A 16,089-nucleotide genomic window follows, 5' to 3' on the forward strand; every position below is an offset into this window, starting at 1 on the left:
GTTAGATCTCCTTTCTTCATTATTATACTTGAGATTTTTGACCTTTCATTCCTCCATGTAAATTTTGTTATTTTTTCTAACTTTACAAAATATTCTTTTCGGAGTTTGATTAGTACAACATGGAATAAGTAAATTGATTTAGGTAGTATTGCCATTTTATTACATTAACTCAACCTATGTTTCTCTAATTATTTAAGTCTGTAATTCTTCAAAGAGTGTTCTATAGTTAAATTCACACACTCCCAAATATTTTATAGCTTCTGTAGTTATTTCAGAGAATTTTCCTTTTTTAGCTTTTCCTGCTAGGTTTTTAATAATGCTGAATAATGATTTACATGGATCTATTTTATATGCTCAAAACCTTGCTGATGTTTTTTCCTATTTCAATTATTTTTCTGTTGACTCTCTAGGGTTCTCTAACTACATCATCATATCATCTATAAAAGTGATATATTTCTTTCCTCTTTGCCTAAGCTAATTCCCCCAATTTCTTTTTCTTGTTTTATTCCTATAACTAACATTTCTACCACTATGGTAAACAGCAGTAGTGACAACAAGCATCCCTTCTACACCCCTATTCTTCTAGGAACGCATTCTAACTTTTCTCCATTACACAATGTTTGCTTATTGATTTAGCTGAATTCTATTGACTATATCAAGAAAAAGTTGATTTATTTCTACAATTTTTGAGGTTTTTACTAGAAATGAGTGTTGGATTTTGTCATAACTCCTTCCAGGATCTATGTAATCATATGGGTTTTATACTTTATATCATTAACAGGGTTAATATTTGTTAATATTTATAGTATTCCTTATGTTGAATGAATATTGCTTTCCTGGTATAACCAAAACGTAGTTACAATGTATAATCTTTCTAATATGTGGTAGTAGCCCACTTGCCAATCATTTTTTTTGCATCAATGTCCAGTAGGGATATTAGTCTATACTTTTCTTTATTAGTTTTATTTCTCCCTGGTTTTGGTACCAAGACCACATTTGCATTATAGAAAGGTGTCTTCCTTTCTTGTTAGTTCAAATAATTATGCTGTATTGAAATTAATTTTTCTTTGAATGTTTGATAAATTAATTTTAAAAATCCAACTGTTTCTAGATATTTTTGCCCTCTGGAAGTTCAGTTATGTCATTCATTTTCTTTTTCTGACATTGATGACTTAAATATTCTATTCTTTTGTCAGTCTGAATATTTTTTTTAAATTTTTTTTTAAGATTTGGAATGAGTCTTGGTCACATTTTCAATATTTATATAGTACTTTCTTTTTTTTTTTTGCTTTTTGGCAAGGCAATTGGGGTTATGTGACTTGCCCAAGGTCACACAGCTAGTACACGTGTCAAGTGTCTGAGGCTGGATTTGAACTCAGGTCCTCCTGACTCCAGGGCTGGTGCTCTACTCACTGCGCTACCTAGCTGCCCTAGTCTGAATATTTTATATTTTGTAAGAATTCATATACTTTCACTAAGTAATCAGTTTTATTAGCATGTAATTAGGCAAAATAATTTCAGATAATTTCTTCTATATCTTCTTTAATTGTTATAGGTTCTCATTTTCCACTTTTGATGTGAAATATTTGGTTCTCTTATCCATTTTCAATAAAGTCAACTGTCTATTTTACTATTTAAAAAAATAATCCATTTGTAGCCTTATCAAATCAATAGACTTTTTCACTTTTGTTAATCTCTTCTGTAATTTTCAGAACTTCTGCTTAGTTTAGTTGGAGATTTTTGTTTGGTGTTCAAGTTTTTAAAAATTGCATGATCAATTCATTGATTTGTCCTTTCTATCGTTAATTGAAGAAATCATTTAGAGATAGAATTTCCCCTCAAAACTTCTTTAATTGCATTCCATGAGTTCTGATATATTGTCTCATTGTTTCCATTTTCTCTGATGAAATGGATGACCCGGAGACATCTTAAACTCAACAAGTCCATAACTGAATTCATTATCTTCTCCCCACCCAAACCCTTCCCTTTTCCTAACTTTCCTATTAATATCCAGAGTACCACAATCCTCCCAGTTACATAGACTTGCAACCTGGTGATTACCCTCAACTCCTTACTCTCTCATACTCCATATCCAATTAGTTTTCACACCCTCTCAATTTTGCCTTTAAAGCACCTCTCTTATATTACCCCTTCTCTCTGGTGACATGGATACCACTTGAAGGCTGTTGTCATCTTCTACCTGGACTATTATAATAGTTGCTGGTTGGTCTCCCTGACTCAAGTCACTCCTCTTTCCAATTCATCTTCACTCAGATACCAAAGTGAAGGCCATATATGCTTTATGTTATACATCACTCAGTACATTTTATTTAAAGAGCAATTTTCCCTCAGATCCTCAAAACAATGTATCTCCTGATCATTTTATCTGAGACACTATGTCTCTTCTCAAACTGATTTTATCAGCATGCAATACAGAATTTTTTTCTCTCCTTTTAAGTAAGCAAAATGTCCATACATGAAGAGGACAAAACCTTGCATAAGTGTTTCAAAGGAATCACTGTAGATTGAAACTTTTCCTATTTCTTTCTCCATTTTGTAAATCTGAGGCCAAGGTCATAGAGATAATTGGGAAATGGAGTAGTAAAGTAATAAGGATTGTGTGTATGAAGACTTTGCCCTAAGAAATCTGAAGAGAAAGTTTTATGCCATTTATCCTTTAATTACCTGTGCTAACTTGGCAGTCATGTGCATAGTTAGAAGCTTGAAGGCTCCATTTTATCCCTCTAGATCAGAATGCTTCACTTTTGTTTTCCTCAGAAGAAATATTTGCTGTATCATTTCATAGGAAGTTGTCTAGGGGAAAGGATGCAAATTGAATTTGTTTTCTCTAAATGGAGAAGCCTTAAACCCTAATTATGGGTGTGTAGGAGGGCAGATTGAAGAAGCCTGGAGGAGCCAGAGTGTTTAAGCCTCTTATTCATATTAGCATGTTACAATAGAAACTGAAGAGCTGGTTCCACTACTAGCCATGTCATTTACAACCTGAGTGACCTTAGGCACCTCACTTTCCCTCTTTGGGCTGTTTCCTCCTACGAATAAGAGGAATTTGAACTGACTCCTTTCTTTAAAGTTATGACTTTCTGAAGTCCTCCTCCCCAATATTTTGTCCTTGAACTTCTCTAAGATCATTCCAATGAAGAATGAGTTCTAGTAACAGGGTCCAAGTTGGATAGAGTCATGTGCAAGCCCAGGACTATGTCTGCCACCTGAGGAACAGCATAGCTAAATTTATAGAGACTCATCACAATTTTACAAGAGGATGAATTATGTGCCCACAGAAACTCCTAAAGACCACCTTCTAAGGCATAGAGGGATTGCAATATGTTTTGGTAGAAGAAATGCTCATATCAGTGAAACTCCATGGATCCTAGAAGTATTGAGATAGGAATAAGTAGCATAAGGTAAATCAGAATACATGACATTTATGTAGCACATTACAGTTTCTAAGAGTTTTCATCTGCATGATCTCATTGTATCCTCACAATCAGCTTTCTTCTATGATTCTACATGGAATGTGTCTGTACTGGAATATACAGATTCCCAAAGAAGGTCAGTTTCTGTGTCCTCTCCTCCACTCTAAGGCTCTAGCTGAGGGAAGGAAATACCACAAAACAAGGTCTCTGGCAAGCACTTGGCTTCAGTTCTAGGATTCCAGACTCATCAATTACAGATCTAGATATTAGAGGCCTTCTTTTTCCAACCCCCTCATTTCACAGATGAGGAGTTGGGACCGACAGAATCTAAGGGGGTTGCCCAAAGCCTATTTGCCCAGAGTCTATTTACAGGTAGTAGATGGCAGAGCCTGAATTCAAACTCCAGGTCTCTGACTCCAGAGTCAGTGTTCTCTCCACTGTACCACACTGCCTCCTCATCTTCCCAAGGAACTTCTTCAAGGGACTTTTCTGTCTTCCATAGTCTTCATAGCTCTCTTCAACCACCTAGATCAGGTTCCCACCAGATGAAAATGCAAACAGCCCCCAGCCTTTAACCTCTCACAAAAGGGACACACAGAGCAAATGGCTGAGGGCCACCCTGTTATCATGACTTTCCTACCCTCTGCTGTCCAAGATCTGCCCAATCACTGGTGCACACCATTGTTCTGGTTTCCCAACGTTATGGGCCTGCCTAGGATAGTACTCCCTATCTTACAAGCCTCTTCTCTGTGTTAATTAGATAAACTAATGACATTATTGTGCTTTACAATTTTTAAAGTGTTCTCTTCCAAAGTTGGTTTCAGATATACCTCTCTAGACACCCACTCCTCCCCAGCTAGTCAGTCAGTCAGTGAGCAAGCATTTATTAAGCACTTACTATATTTCAGGCACTACCCTAAACACTGAGGATACATTGAAAGGCAACAACAATAGCCCCTCTCCTCATGCAGCTCCCATGGGGAAGACAAACAACTGTATACAAGCAAAATAGATACAGGATAAATTGGAGGTGATCTCAAAGTCAAATCAGTAAAACTAAGAGGAACCTTAGATACCACCAGCCTCACTTCACCCCTCACCCTGCCCCCCTACACACACACTCCCAGAATTTTCCCTTGGGGCACGATTAATACAATTACAACTCTGGGTTACTGGAATAGACCTGGATTCAAATTCTGACTCTAGAACTTCTATACAAACTGTGCATTAACTGGATCTTCTCTGGAATATTTCTGGGAGAGCATGGACAGGCATCACGAAGAGAATGTTTGGGAGGGCTGTGATTTGCCCTGATGGAGGGAGTTCCCATGTTGATGAGTTATTGACCCCTTGCAAGCCAGAGCCCAGAACAGCTCTTCCATATCTGAGAATCTCAGGGGAGGGAACATTAGATAATATCTATGGGGTGCCTATTAGTGAAAGCCAAGAGAGATTATGCTAATCAGCACATGACCTTGTGTGTTTGGGCATTTACCAACAGCACTAGTCTGGCTCATGGTCTCTGGGACTGAGGCCCAATACTAAGCCAGAAGCCAAAGTATTGGCCAAACCCCAATGACACAACCTATAACGCCTCTTCCTTCATCTTACTTCTATAGCTGTCATGGGGCTTTTCGTTGTTTTTTTTTCAGCCAAGGGAAAAGACAAAGGTTATTAGGGATTCACCATAATGGATTGTCTTAAGAAATCCCATCCTTTGTGATGCCTGTTTTCATAAGTGGGCCAGATTCAATCTACTGAGCTAGATTGATTCTGAGCCCCTTCGTGGAAGCAAGATGGAGATTATATACACAAAGATTTTAGGAGGGATTGAGGGGTGGTCTGGGGTGACTAGAGGAGGGGTTTAGAGAGGGTCTTGAGGAGCAGTCAAAGGAAGACCCAGATGAGGTCAGACTCCAGGGTGGGGAAATTGCTGTAGGCTATCTGGAGATGAAAGACAACAGAAGGCTAAGGTAATAGGGCTAGGATATAGATGTTTTGATTAGGATTAAGGGTGGGCTAGGCTAAATGGAGATTTGGGCCTAATGATAATGTAAGGCTTATGGCCTTAGGGGAAGGCCAGATCTAGTTGGAAGATTCAAGGAGAATTCAAGGAGGCTCCCAGAGAACGTATTCCAGATTCAAGGGGGTTCCCAGAGACTGTGCCCTCATAATTCCCCCCTCAAACAAATGGGACCCAAATTCTTTTGGGGTCAGGGATGAAGGTCTCAGCTTCTGAAACTGCTTCCTGCTGGCAAGGAGCATAGAGCTGTCTCTGCCTTGATGGGTCCAGTTCAAGGGGTATATAGTCTGAGCAGCCATCTGGAAGTTGATGGCTTGGAGCCTGGAGGAGACAAACCTGGCAAGGAGGTTAGGCAAACAACCAAACAGACAGTATAAGAGTATAGAGAAAGGACAATATCCCTCATGGGAATTAAAGATGACTATTTCATACCTAGCTCCCCTAATCACTTGTTTTGTGTATCACACTGCTCTGGGGTTCAGGAGTGTGTGGCACACCCAAAGAATTAGTTCAGGGGTATTTAAGAACAAGGTTTGATTTTTGGTGAGCTTGTGGTTAGCTAGCCATTGGTGGCTGTCTGCTTCTAGGATGCCCTGGACTCGATGGGGAGTCAGAACTTCTAAAGGCTGATGTGCTAGAGGTTTAAAAGCTTCCTCAATTAGAGTGGCTGTAGCAGCCATGGAGTGTAATTGTTTTGAAAAACAGGCAACTGGCTTGGGGTCAGGTCCTAAGGCCTGGGTTAAGACTCCCAAAGCCTGTCCTCTCCTTTCATCAATATACAGAGTGAAAGGTTTTTCTAGATTAGGTAAAGCTAATGCTGGAGTGGTGGTCACTTTGAAGACGTTAAAATCAAAATGATGATGGTAGGGAACCATAGGTTTCTAGGGGTGCTCGAGACCCCAAAATACTAACATGCCAGGTCCTGCCAAAAGAATTTGACTCAAGCCTTCCCAGCCAAGGGAAAAGACAAAGTTTATTAGGGATTCACCACAATGGGTTGTCTTAAGAAATCCCACCCTTTGTGACACCTGTTTTCACAAACATGCCAGATTCAATCTAAGCTGAGCTAGATTGCATCTGAGTGCCTTCATGGAGGCAAGATGGAGATTATATACATAAAGATTGTAGGAGGGATTGAGGGGTGGTCTGGGATGACTAGAGGAGGGCTTTAGGGAGGGTTTTGAGGAGGAGTCTAAGGAGGAAAAGATGAGGTCAGAGTCCAGGAACCAAGAGAATGGGATTAAGGGTAGGAAGTGGCTGAAGGAATATCAGGGTTGGGAAGTAACTGAAGGCATGCACATTGATAATAACAATAGAGGGCAAGGCTTAGGTAGAGATTTTGACCTAATGATAATGTAAGGCTTATGGCCTTAGGGGAAGGCCAGATCTAGTTGGAAGATTCAAGGAGAATTTAAGGAGGCTCCTGGAGACTGTATTCCAGATTTAAAGGAGTTCCCAGAGACTGTGCCCTCATCGTTACCCCCTCAAACAAATAGGTCCCAAATTCTTTTGGGGTCAGGGATGAAGGTCTCAGCTTCTGAAATTGCTTCCTGCTGGCAAGGAGCATAGAGCTGTCCCTGCCTCGATGGGTCTAGTATAAGGGGTACATAGTCTGAGCAGCCTTCTGGAATTTGATGGCTTGGAGCCTGGAGGAGATAAACCTGGCAAAGAAGTTAAGCAAACAACCAAATAGACAGTATAGGAGTATAGAGAAAGGGCAATTTCCCTGGAGGTTATTAAAGATGACTATTTGGTACCTAGCTCCCCAAATCAATTGTTCTGTGTACCACACTGCTTCGGGGTTCAGGAGTGTGTAGCACAACCAAATTATGTCAGGGGTATCTAAGAGCAAGGCTTGACATTTGGTGAGCCTGTGGTTAGCTAGCCACTGGTGGTCATCTGCTTCTAGGATGCTCTGGACTAAATGGGGAGTCAGAACTTCTAAAGGCTGGTCTGCTAGGGATTTAGAAGCTTCCTCAATTAGAGTGCCTGTAGTAGCCATGGAGTGTAATTGTTTTGAAAAACAGGCAACTGGCCTGGGGTCAAGTCTGAAGGACTGGGTTAGGATTCCCAAAGCCTGTCCTCTCCTTTCATCAACATACCAAGGGAAAGGTATTTCTAGATTAGGTAGAGCTAATGCTGGAGTGGTGGTCAGTTTAGTTTTCAAAATCTTAAAATCTTTTGCTTGGTAGGGGCCCCACCCTAGAGGGAGTGAGTCAGGGCCTTGAGTGGCATTTAATGGTTGCAGTCCCTCCCAAGCCTTGGGCTTGATTGGATATTGAAGGCATAAGAGGGGAACTATGGCTGGGGTGGCAGAAGTAGCTTGCCCAGGAATTCCCTGATCCCAAACAATTGGCTCAACTCTCTCCCACACCTCTGAGGGAACATGGGGAGATCTAGTAAACAGAAGGAAAAAGGAGTTATGAGGTTTAACTAGAGAAAATTGGCTTCCCAATTTCACCATCAGGTCCCTTTCCAACAAGGGAACAGCACCAGAGAAGGAGTGTTCAAACAACAGATCCTTGATGCCCATGACCAGATGTGTCGAGGGGTAATAAAGTGATAAAGTGGGTAACCTTACCTTCTGCCTTAATTTTGCCCAGGGCTCCTCGAGAGAGGTAGAGAAAGTGGAAGCACTGCTAAGCCCCAGGCTTTCCCCTCCTTCAGAGTCTTGAGAAGATTGGAGGACAGGGCACTGGGAGGAGGGTCTACCACTTTTGCAACCTCAGGAACAATCCTCCCTCCAATGTCCCTCCTGGTTACATGCTAGGCATGGCCCTAGAGGCATGGATCCTGGAAGCTTCCTCCAGAGGGGAGCCCTAGAGGGGCACTCCTTGGACCAGCGTCCCTCCTTGTGGCATCGAAAGCAGTTTTCCCTACTGCCCAAGTCACAGGGCTTCCTACAAGGGGGCCCCCTGGAGGGGGACTCCTTGAGTCTTTTCTTGGCCATGGCAGCAGCCAAGAATTGAGCATATTCTCTATCTCTAGCTCTTTCCCTGCGTTTTCTTTCCTCTGCTGCAACCAGGTCTCTATTGTTGAAAATTCCCAAGGCCATGTCCAGTAAATGGGCCTGAGGTGTTTGGGGTCCCATTGCCAATTTCTGAAGTTTCCTCTTAATATGTGGGGCAGACTGATTACTGAAATACATGTTAAGTATTGCCACCCCTTCAATAGAATCAGGATCCAAATTTGTATACTTCTTAATAGCTTCTATTAGCCGGCCTTGGAAAAAAGCAGGGTTTTCCTTTTCTCCCTGACTAACCTCCCTAATTTTTTGAAAATTTATTTGCTTTTGAAGTGCAGTTCTTAGGCCTTCTAACAGGCAAATTACCATATGGTCTCTCTTTTCTCTATCCTCACTCCTTTGATAATTCCATCCTGGGTCACTATTGGGAACAGCAGCTGTTCCTGGGGGGTATTTTATGGGGTCATTGCTTGCCAAATGATCCCCAGATTTTTGAGCATGTTCCCATATTCTCCTCTTCTCCTCAGTGGTACAACAGGTAGAGAAAAGGATATGCAAATCATACTAAGAAAGCTCAAATTGTAGGGACAGATCCCTAAAACCCTCAGTAAACTTAGTGGGGTCTTCTGAGTATCTCCCCATTTTTTCTTTAATTTGAATGAGATCTGAAATGGAGAATGTAACATGCACTCTCCTTGTCCCGGTAGGGGAGGCAGGCTCTTCCCTCAGGGGAAAAAGCCTTGAAGGCACTGTGGGGTCTGGAGATTGAGGAGAGAGATCTGGCTAATTTGTATTAGACTGCAAGGCTGGGGGATCTGGCTGGCAAGGGAGATCAGCTGGTACCTGAGGAATGGTAGGGGTCAGAGGGGGAGATGCCCCAGAGACCTGAGTGGGCACCACCTCAGAGAGACGGGCTAGAGGAGGAGATACTTCCTTGGGGGCAGGGCTGGAGGCAGCCTCTGGAACCTGAGTAGGGGTTGCCTTGGGGGTAGATACTGCAGGGCCTGAAATAGGGGCAGGCCATGAGGCCAGAATCTGCATAGGGGTCCCTTCAGTGGAAGGGGCCACAGAGGGAGGCAACTCAACAAGACCTGAGCAGGGGTTGCCAAAGGGGGACGGGCCATGAGAGGAGATGCAGGGTAGGAGACTTGGACTGTGAAGGAGGCAGGAAAAGAGAGGGGTTGCACTACAGGAAACCAAGAGAAAGAGGGGATGGCCATTGAATGGGGAGCATAGGAAACAAGGGTGCTCCGAGGAGATTGGGGAACAGGAGGAGGGACTGGGACTGAAGCCCTGGGGGCCATAAGGAGGGAGTTACCCAAAATGTCCTGTTGACCCCCATTGCCCCTTTGTGGGTGGACTCTAGCTATGAGCATTTTACAATCTTTTCTGAGAATGGGGTTCCAAGAGAGTTCCACGAAGGTCATTATGTAAGGAATTTCTGTCCATTTTCTTTCTCGCTGACAATATAATTCTAACTGTAAAAGAGTATTACATTGCAGTGTCCCAAAAATAGGCCACTCTTCATGGCCTTCTAGGCGATGTTGCAGCCAAGCAGTATTGCAAAGGTATACCAGCTTTTTCTTTGTAAGTTCTTTAGAGAACTTAAATTTTTTCCAAATTTGTAAAAGACAGCCCAGGGGTGAATTTTTGGGGATGGAGGAAGTTTGACCCATTGTGGGCTGGGGGGGGGGGGGGGGGCTGGAAGTCCCTTCCTCCACAAGGAGGATCTGGGAGTAAGCCTCAAAAAGGAACAAAGCAAGACAGGAAAAAATAAACACAAAAAGGTACCTGGGGTTTTCCCATTCCCTAGTGCTGAGAAAATTGAGAAAATTGGTGGTGCCCTTCCAGACAGGGTGTCCTTCCTTGCCCTCTATGCTTCAGAAGGGGTGGTCAGGTCCATGACCTTGAACATAAACCACTGGACCAAGACCCTGAGAGTGTCAGGCTGAGTCGGAGACAGCGAGCAGCTGTCTGACCTACTGGAGACCTGGGGAGTCAGGCCTGAAAAGCACTTCCAAAATGCTCGGAGAGTGAGAAGAGGATTGGGAGAGGGAGAGGCTTACCTTCCAGTCTTGGCTGGAGAAGAACTTGAGATGAGAAGTATTCCTGGTCGCAGGGAACCATATGTTTCTAGGGGTGTTCATGACCCCAAAATACCCACATGCTGGGTCCTGCCGAAAGAATTCTACTCAAGACTTCTCAGCCAAGGGAAAAGACAAAGTTTTTTAGGGATTCACCATAATGGGTTGTCTTAAGAAATCCCACCCTTTGTGATGCCTGTTTTCACAAGCAGGCCACATTCAATCTACTGAACTACATTGACTCCGAGCCGCCATGGGGCTTTTCTGTGGTCTTTGTGGAGATCCTCCATATAATATCTGGCTGGCCACCCCAGAACGCCCCTGTTGTAAGTTATTATTAAACTGCTTATAATCATCCTGGAGCTCCTAGCCTTCCAAAATGGGGCAACTGTGAATATCCCCGAATGACATAATATTTTTTGACCCAGTAAATGCCCACTCTTGGGTACTCTTTATGTTCTGCCATGCAAATTTCTCATTCTTTTCAATTGATTGGCTTCTTGATTAAATATTAACTTTGATCAGTTTCTGTAGGATGGGTGGCAGAAGCAGAAGTACTGGACAAAGTATTTCCAATGTACTAAGTAATGTGAACTGGGGGAGATATGTCTGGAAGATTGAAATCTCAATATGTCCTACTCCTTTGGATTTCTTGCTTGGTGTTTGCAGAGAGGAGCAAACTGTTGGTAGTTCCACTCGATGGCAGTCATTGGCTTAGTATGCATGGGGTCTGTCAGGAGTTGCAGGGAAGAGGACATGAGATCTTTCCCAGTGACTATCCAGGCCATCTTGGACTGGAGACTTGTTTCCTTCTGTTATTTCATGGGTTTTGCAGCTCTAGAATTTGTTCAGAGCCAGTTTTACAGATGTTTGGAGGGATTTGGGGGAGAAATTAAGTGAGTCCCTGTTTTCCAGCCACCATCTTGGCTCTGCCCCTTGGTTTTCTGGGATTGAGGGAAGTTTTAAGGAAGTTGATGCTGAATAGCTCACTTAGCCAAACCCCCTTACTTTACCTTACTTAGTGCAGTGCCTGGCACATAGTAAGCAAAGTGGAGGTACTAGCTATCATCATCACCATTATTGTCCCGGCTATTATTACTACACATGAGGTATCTGAAATTCAAATAGGGTAGTCACTTCTCCGAGACAAACCTTGTATGTGGAAAGCAGGAATTCAAACCCAAGCCCTCAGTCAACAACTCCAATACTCCTCATACAAGGAAACTTTCTCCTCCATTGTGGTTTACTCTGAGTTCCTTGGGGCCAGACACTGCTTCTTTACATCCCCAGGATCCAACATGGCACCTGTCATGGGGTGACTGCTTATGAAGTGCTTCTTTATTAATTCATTGGTTCTTGGGCAACAAGAACAAGAGAAATCCTCCTCCTTTCAGTATTTGAAGATAACCATTATTCCTGTTCCTCCCACTTGCTCCCTAGCATCTCAAGGCAAATGCCTCTAGTACTTTAGACTCATTTTCACGGGCATGATTGACAGGTTTCTCACCATCCTGGTATTTGGCACGCTCTAGCATGTTATTCTCCCTTATGAAATATTCAGAATATTCTGAGTGGGGTCTGTCTGGGAACAGAGACTGCACTTTATTCACTCACTGGCTGAGTAGCTTTAGGCAGTCACTTAATTTCTTTGAACCTGATTTTTTTCATCTAAAAAGGGGACTCCTCATCCCCATGGATTTGTGGTAAGGATAAGAGAAGCTGTAAAGTGTGACACCTCAACACTAGTGTAAGTTTGCCTCATCTTCCTCTGGGGACCTCACCAGCTTTTCACATGGTGGGCTCTGACACCTGATGTACCATGCTGTTAAAAAAAGAAAGAGTGAGCATCAATAAAATACCTTCATTTTAAAATATTAGAAAAGCAAACAAAAAGGTAGAAGGGAATGCTTGACTAGTGGGGAGGTTATTCAATCATTGTGGGATGGGGGTGGCATCTATCGGGTTTTTACAGACTATGATTTCATCTTTCTCAGTCTGCTGTCCCTTTAACTACATTGCCTTCCTTTTTCCTTTTTCAGATCCAGGCTTTTTCTGGGCTCAGAGAAGGATATTGTGCACAGATTGTATGATATTTCTTAAATTAGATTCTTTCCACTTATTTTAGGAATTTGAAGCCTATGTGAATGCTTCCGGGGAACATGGAGTTGTGGTCTTCTCCCTGGGCTCTATGGTCTCAGAAATCCCAATGACCAAACCCATGGAAATCGCTGAAGCTTTGGGAACAATACATCAGACAGTAAGGACAACACTCTCATATTCTTTTATATCCCTAGACAAAGCCTAATAATCCCTGGCCCTTGGACCCAAATGGCTTGTCTTTACTAGGACATGTGGTTTGGAGTTTCACTGCCATACTCTCTTCCTCCACCTCCCAGTCAAGTTCCACTGAGTTTATGTATTTTAAATGTATGTATGTATTTTAAATGTATTTTAAAAGTATGATAGAACAGCCTTTATTGGACATTTGTTTTTCATAGATATATTTTGAATTGGACTAAAAAGTTGACTGCTTAGTAAAAATATCCAATTGGACAATGTGGCATCTGTTTAATGGATTAAGTAACTGAATAGCATCACAGAAGTCTAGACTTGAACCTGGAAGATACCTTAGAGGGCATCAAAATCAACCCTCCCTGATTTTATGAATGAAGACACTTAGGCCCAGAGAAATGAAGGACTTGACCACTGTCCCACAGGTAGTAAAAAGCAGAGTGAGGATTAGCCCTTAATTGTTCTGACTGTAAATCCAGTGCTCTCTACCCACTACATCCCACCCCTAAGTCCTACAAATTATTCTCTTGCATTTTCAAAATACTTTGGACCATTTATGTTGTATGACTACTCAATTTAATGGTGGAATATTGCCCCCAAAGTCATCACTCCAGTTGTGGAGGCCTTCTATCCCAACTCTCTCGTTTTATAGATGAGAAAACCCCCAGACACGTCCATCCAAGATCACACAGGTATCAATCAAGTGGCATTCTGGGTTTTGCACATGGTTCCACTGACTCCAAATACACCATACATCTTTCTTGTGAGTTAGAAATGACATTCAGCCCGAGACAAAAAAAGCCTTCCAGAAAGAGTTAGGGATGCATGCTAATGATATTTAGAACAAACTAATCTGTGGCTTCTATAACATATTTAAATTCCAAATCTTCAGTGAAAGGTACGGTCACAACTCTTTCTATTCCAACCCTTCTCCAGGTCACCTTGATCTGGGTTATGTCAGTAAGGAACAACTTTTTCCTCAAACTCTTCCAAACTATCCAATGAATGAAGGCATTTGATTTCTTGCTTCAAATAGTTATATTTTTTTCCAAAGAGCACAAATGGGAGAAAGACCAAAAACAAAGGATGTATTTTATCTTTGATGGAGTGGCTGAAGTCTCTGTTCATTCATCTCCAGTCTTTAGTAGTCACTGCTTCTTCAACTAGGCTGAAACTGCATTATGGAGCGTTCTCAAATTCTTCACTTTTTGCTCCTCCAAGGTATTGTGGTGGTACACTGGAACCCCACCTTCTAATCTAGCCAAGAACACCAAACTTGTGAAATGGCTTCCACAGAATGATCTGCTTGGTGTGTGTTCAAGTGTGTGGTGGGGGTAGGATGGATGAAGTATGAATCCGAAAGTGAGGTTACAGAGGTGCCTGTAGACTATATCTAAGTGACCATCAGTAGACAGAACCAGAGACAGCCCTAATGGTTTTTAAGAGATAAGGTATAGCATTCTCTTCTCCGAACTCAATATTCCCATTTCCATCATCATTCCTGATAGAGCATGTCATGGATTTCAAGATATTTGCCATCCAGGTCACCTTCTTCTGGATGCTTTCCAGCTTAACCAGTCCATTCTAAAATGTGGCAGTCTGCACAGAGCACAATGTTCCATACATGGTCTGACAAGGGTGGGGTTCAGTAATGCACTGTGAATTTTCACTAGCTTTTGGTTGACTCACGCTTGTAGTCCATGGAAATCCACAGATGTTTTTCCAGGAAAAAAAAGATATAGGTGTCAGTGGTAATAGAATGGACTGGATGGACTAACTCTACGATTCTCTGATTTTTCTGAGCTCTGAAACTCTGGGAGCTCTCACCATGGTCATAGGTTGTAGAGAGGACCAGATAGAGGAACCAATAGTTGGCTTTGATCGCTCCTTTCTCTGTCCATAGATGTGAGTCAGGAAAAGGACAACAGTTGGGAATTAAAAAGTATGATAATGTCTCAAGGTAAATTTTCTTGAAATCAATTGACGTAAGGACTATTTGGCCTAATTTGTAATAAAAAGAAAGCATTGTTACTGTGACATGAGAATGACTCAATCCAGTATTGATTGGCCTAGCTGAAACATAGTGGTATTACCTTTTCAAGAATGACTTTTAAGTAAATTAGTTGTAGGAGAATCATTGTGTATCCCTAAAGGTGCTATAGAGTGGTAGGGAGGGTCTAAATGGTAGTTAAAAGTCACCAGTAATCAAAGGAGGATTCTAGGAAGGCAAGTTTTAAAGCTCAGAACCATTTCCACCACTGTCTGTGGTGTGGTCATCATGGTCAAGAATTATAGATTTGGGCAGCTACGTGATGCAGTAGATAGAGCACTGAGCCTGGAGACAAGAAGACCTGGTTTCAAATCTGGCCTCAGTCTGTACTAGCTGTGTGACCCTGGGCAAGTCACACCACCCTGCTTGCCTTAGTTTCTTCATCTATAGAAAGAGATGGAGAAGGAAATGGCAAACCACTCCAATATCTCTGCCAAGGAAACCCCAAATCGTGTCGCAAGGGTAAGACATGACTGTGCAACTGAACAACAAGAAACAAAGCCTGTCACAGGGCAAGCAAAAGGACAGATAACAAAACCTGTATTATATCATCATAGGGGCCAAGTCACTAGTGTTTTCTAGTATGTGACCAATGAAATATATTTTAGAAAAACATACTCTGATTTTCCACAATAAATAATAGTAATGTTTGCTGATTGTAGTGCCTTCAGATTGTGAAATATTCTATTCTCTGCAGCTTAATAGATTATCAAGTCATGGAGAGGAATTTTTTTCTCTATTTTCCTTCCTAAGCTCACCCAAAGACTCCGGCATTCCTCACTCATGTTGGCTGTCATTGTGTCTATGAAGGGCTCTGTAATGGAGTGCCAATGGTGTTGATGCTTTTCTTTGGAGATCAGATGGACAATGCTAAACGCATGGAGTCAAGAGGGGCAGGAGTGACCCTGAACGTCCTTGAAATGACATCTGATGTTCTCAGCAAGGCACTGAAGAAGGTTATCAATGATAAAAGGTAAGAAAGCAAGTTGGAATGGTATGCCATTTGCTACAGAAACCTCTAATGCTGCTGTGCCCCTTCTTAGAGCAAACCTAATTTATGCAACTCCAGATTTCTAATAAGATAAATTGGGAAACAATCATTCATTTTGATTATAAATTAAAATAATAGCTTAGGGACAGGCTCTTTTTGTACATGGCTGCCACTTTCCAATGACTCCTCTCCCTCACAACAAAGAAGTACAAGCACTCAAAACAAACATCTTTGAGCAGGAATGCCCTCT

General features: G+C 42.1%; 1 protein-coding gene across 1 annotated transcript in view; it reads left to right on the forward strand.

Moving 5' to 3' along the window:
- Window positions 1-15,825, forward strand: part of LOC118856503 (UDP-glucuronosyltransferase 1A3-like) — a 67,514-nt gene extending 51,689 nt beyond the window's left edge. The window contains exons 4-6 of the mRNA XM_036766818.1: window positions 12,632-12,763; window positions 14,020-14,107; window positions 15,602-15,825. Coding sequence (XP_036622713.1) covers window positions 12,632-12,763; window positions 14,020-14,107; window positions 15,602-15,825 — 444 coding nt within the window. The remainder of the gene's footprint in view (window positions 1-12,631; window positions 12,764-14,019; window positions 14,108-15,601) is intronic.
- Window positions 15,826-16,089: the final 264 nt, after the last annotated feature.

Source organism: Trichosurus vulpecula, chromosome 7 (genome assembly GCF_011100635.1).
Source record: "Trichosurus vulpecula isolate mTriVul1 chromosome 7, mTriVul1.pri, whole genome shotgun sequence".
NCBI classification, from domain to species: Eukaryota; Metazoa; Chordata; class Mammalia; order Diprotodontia; family Phalangeridae; genus Trichosurus; species Trichosurus vulpecula.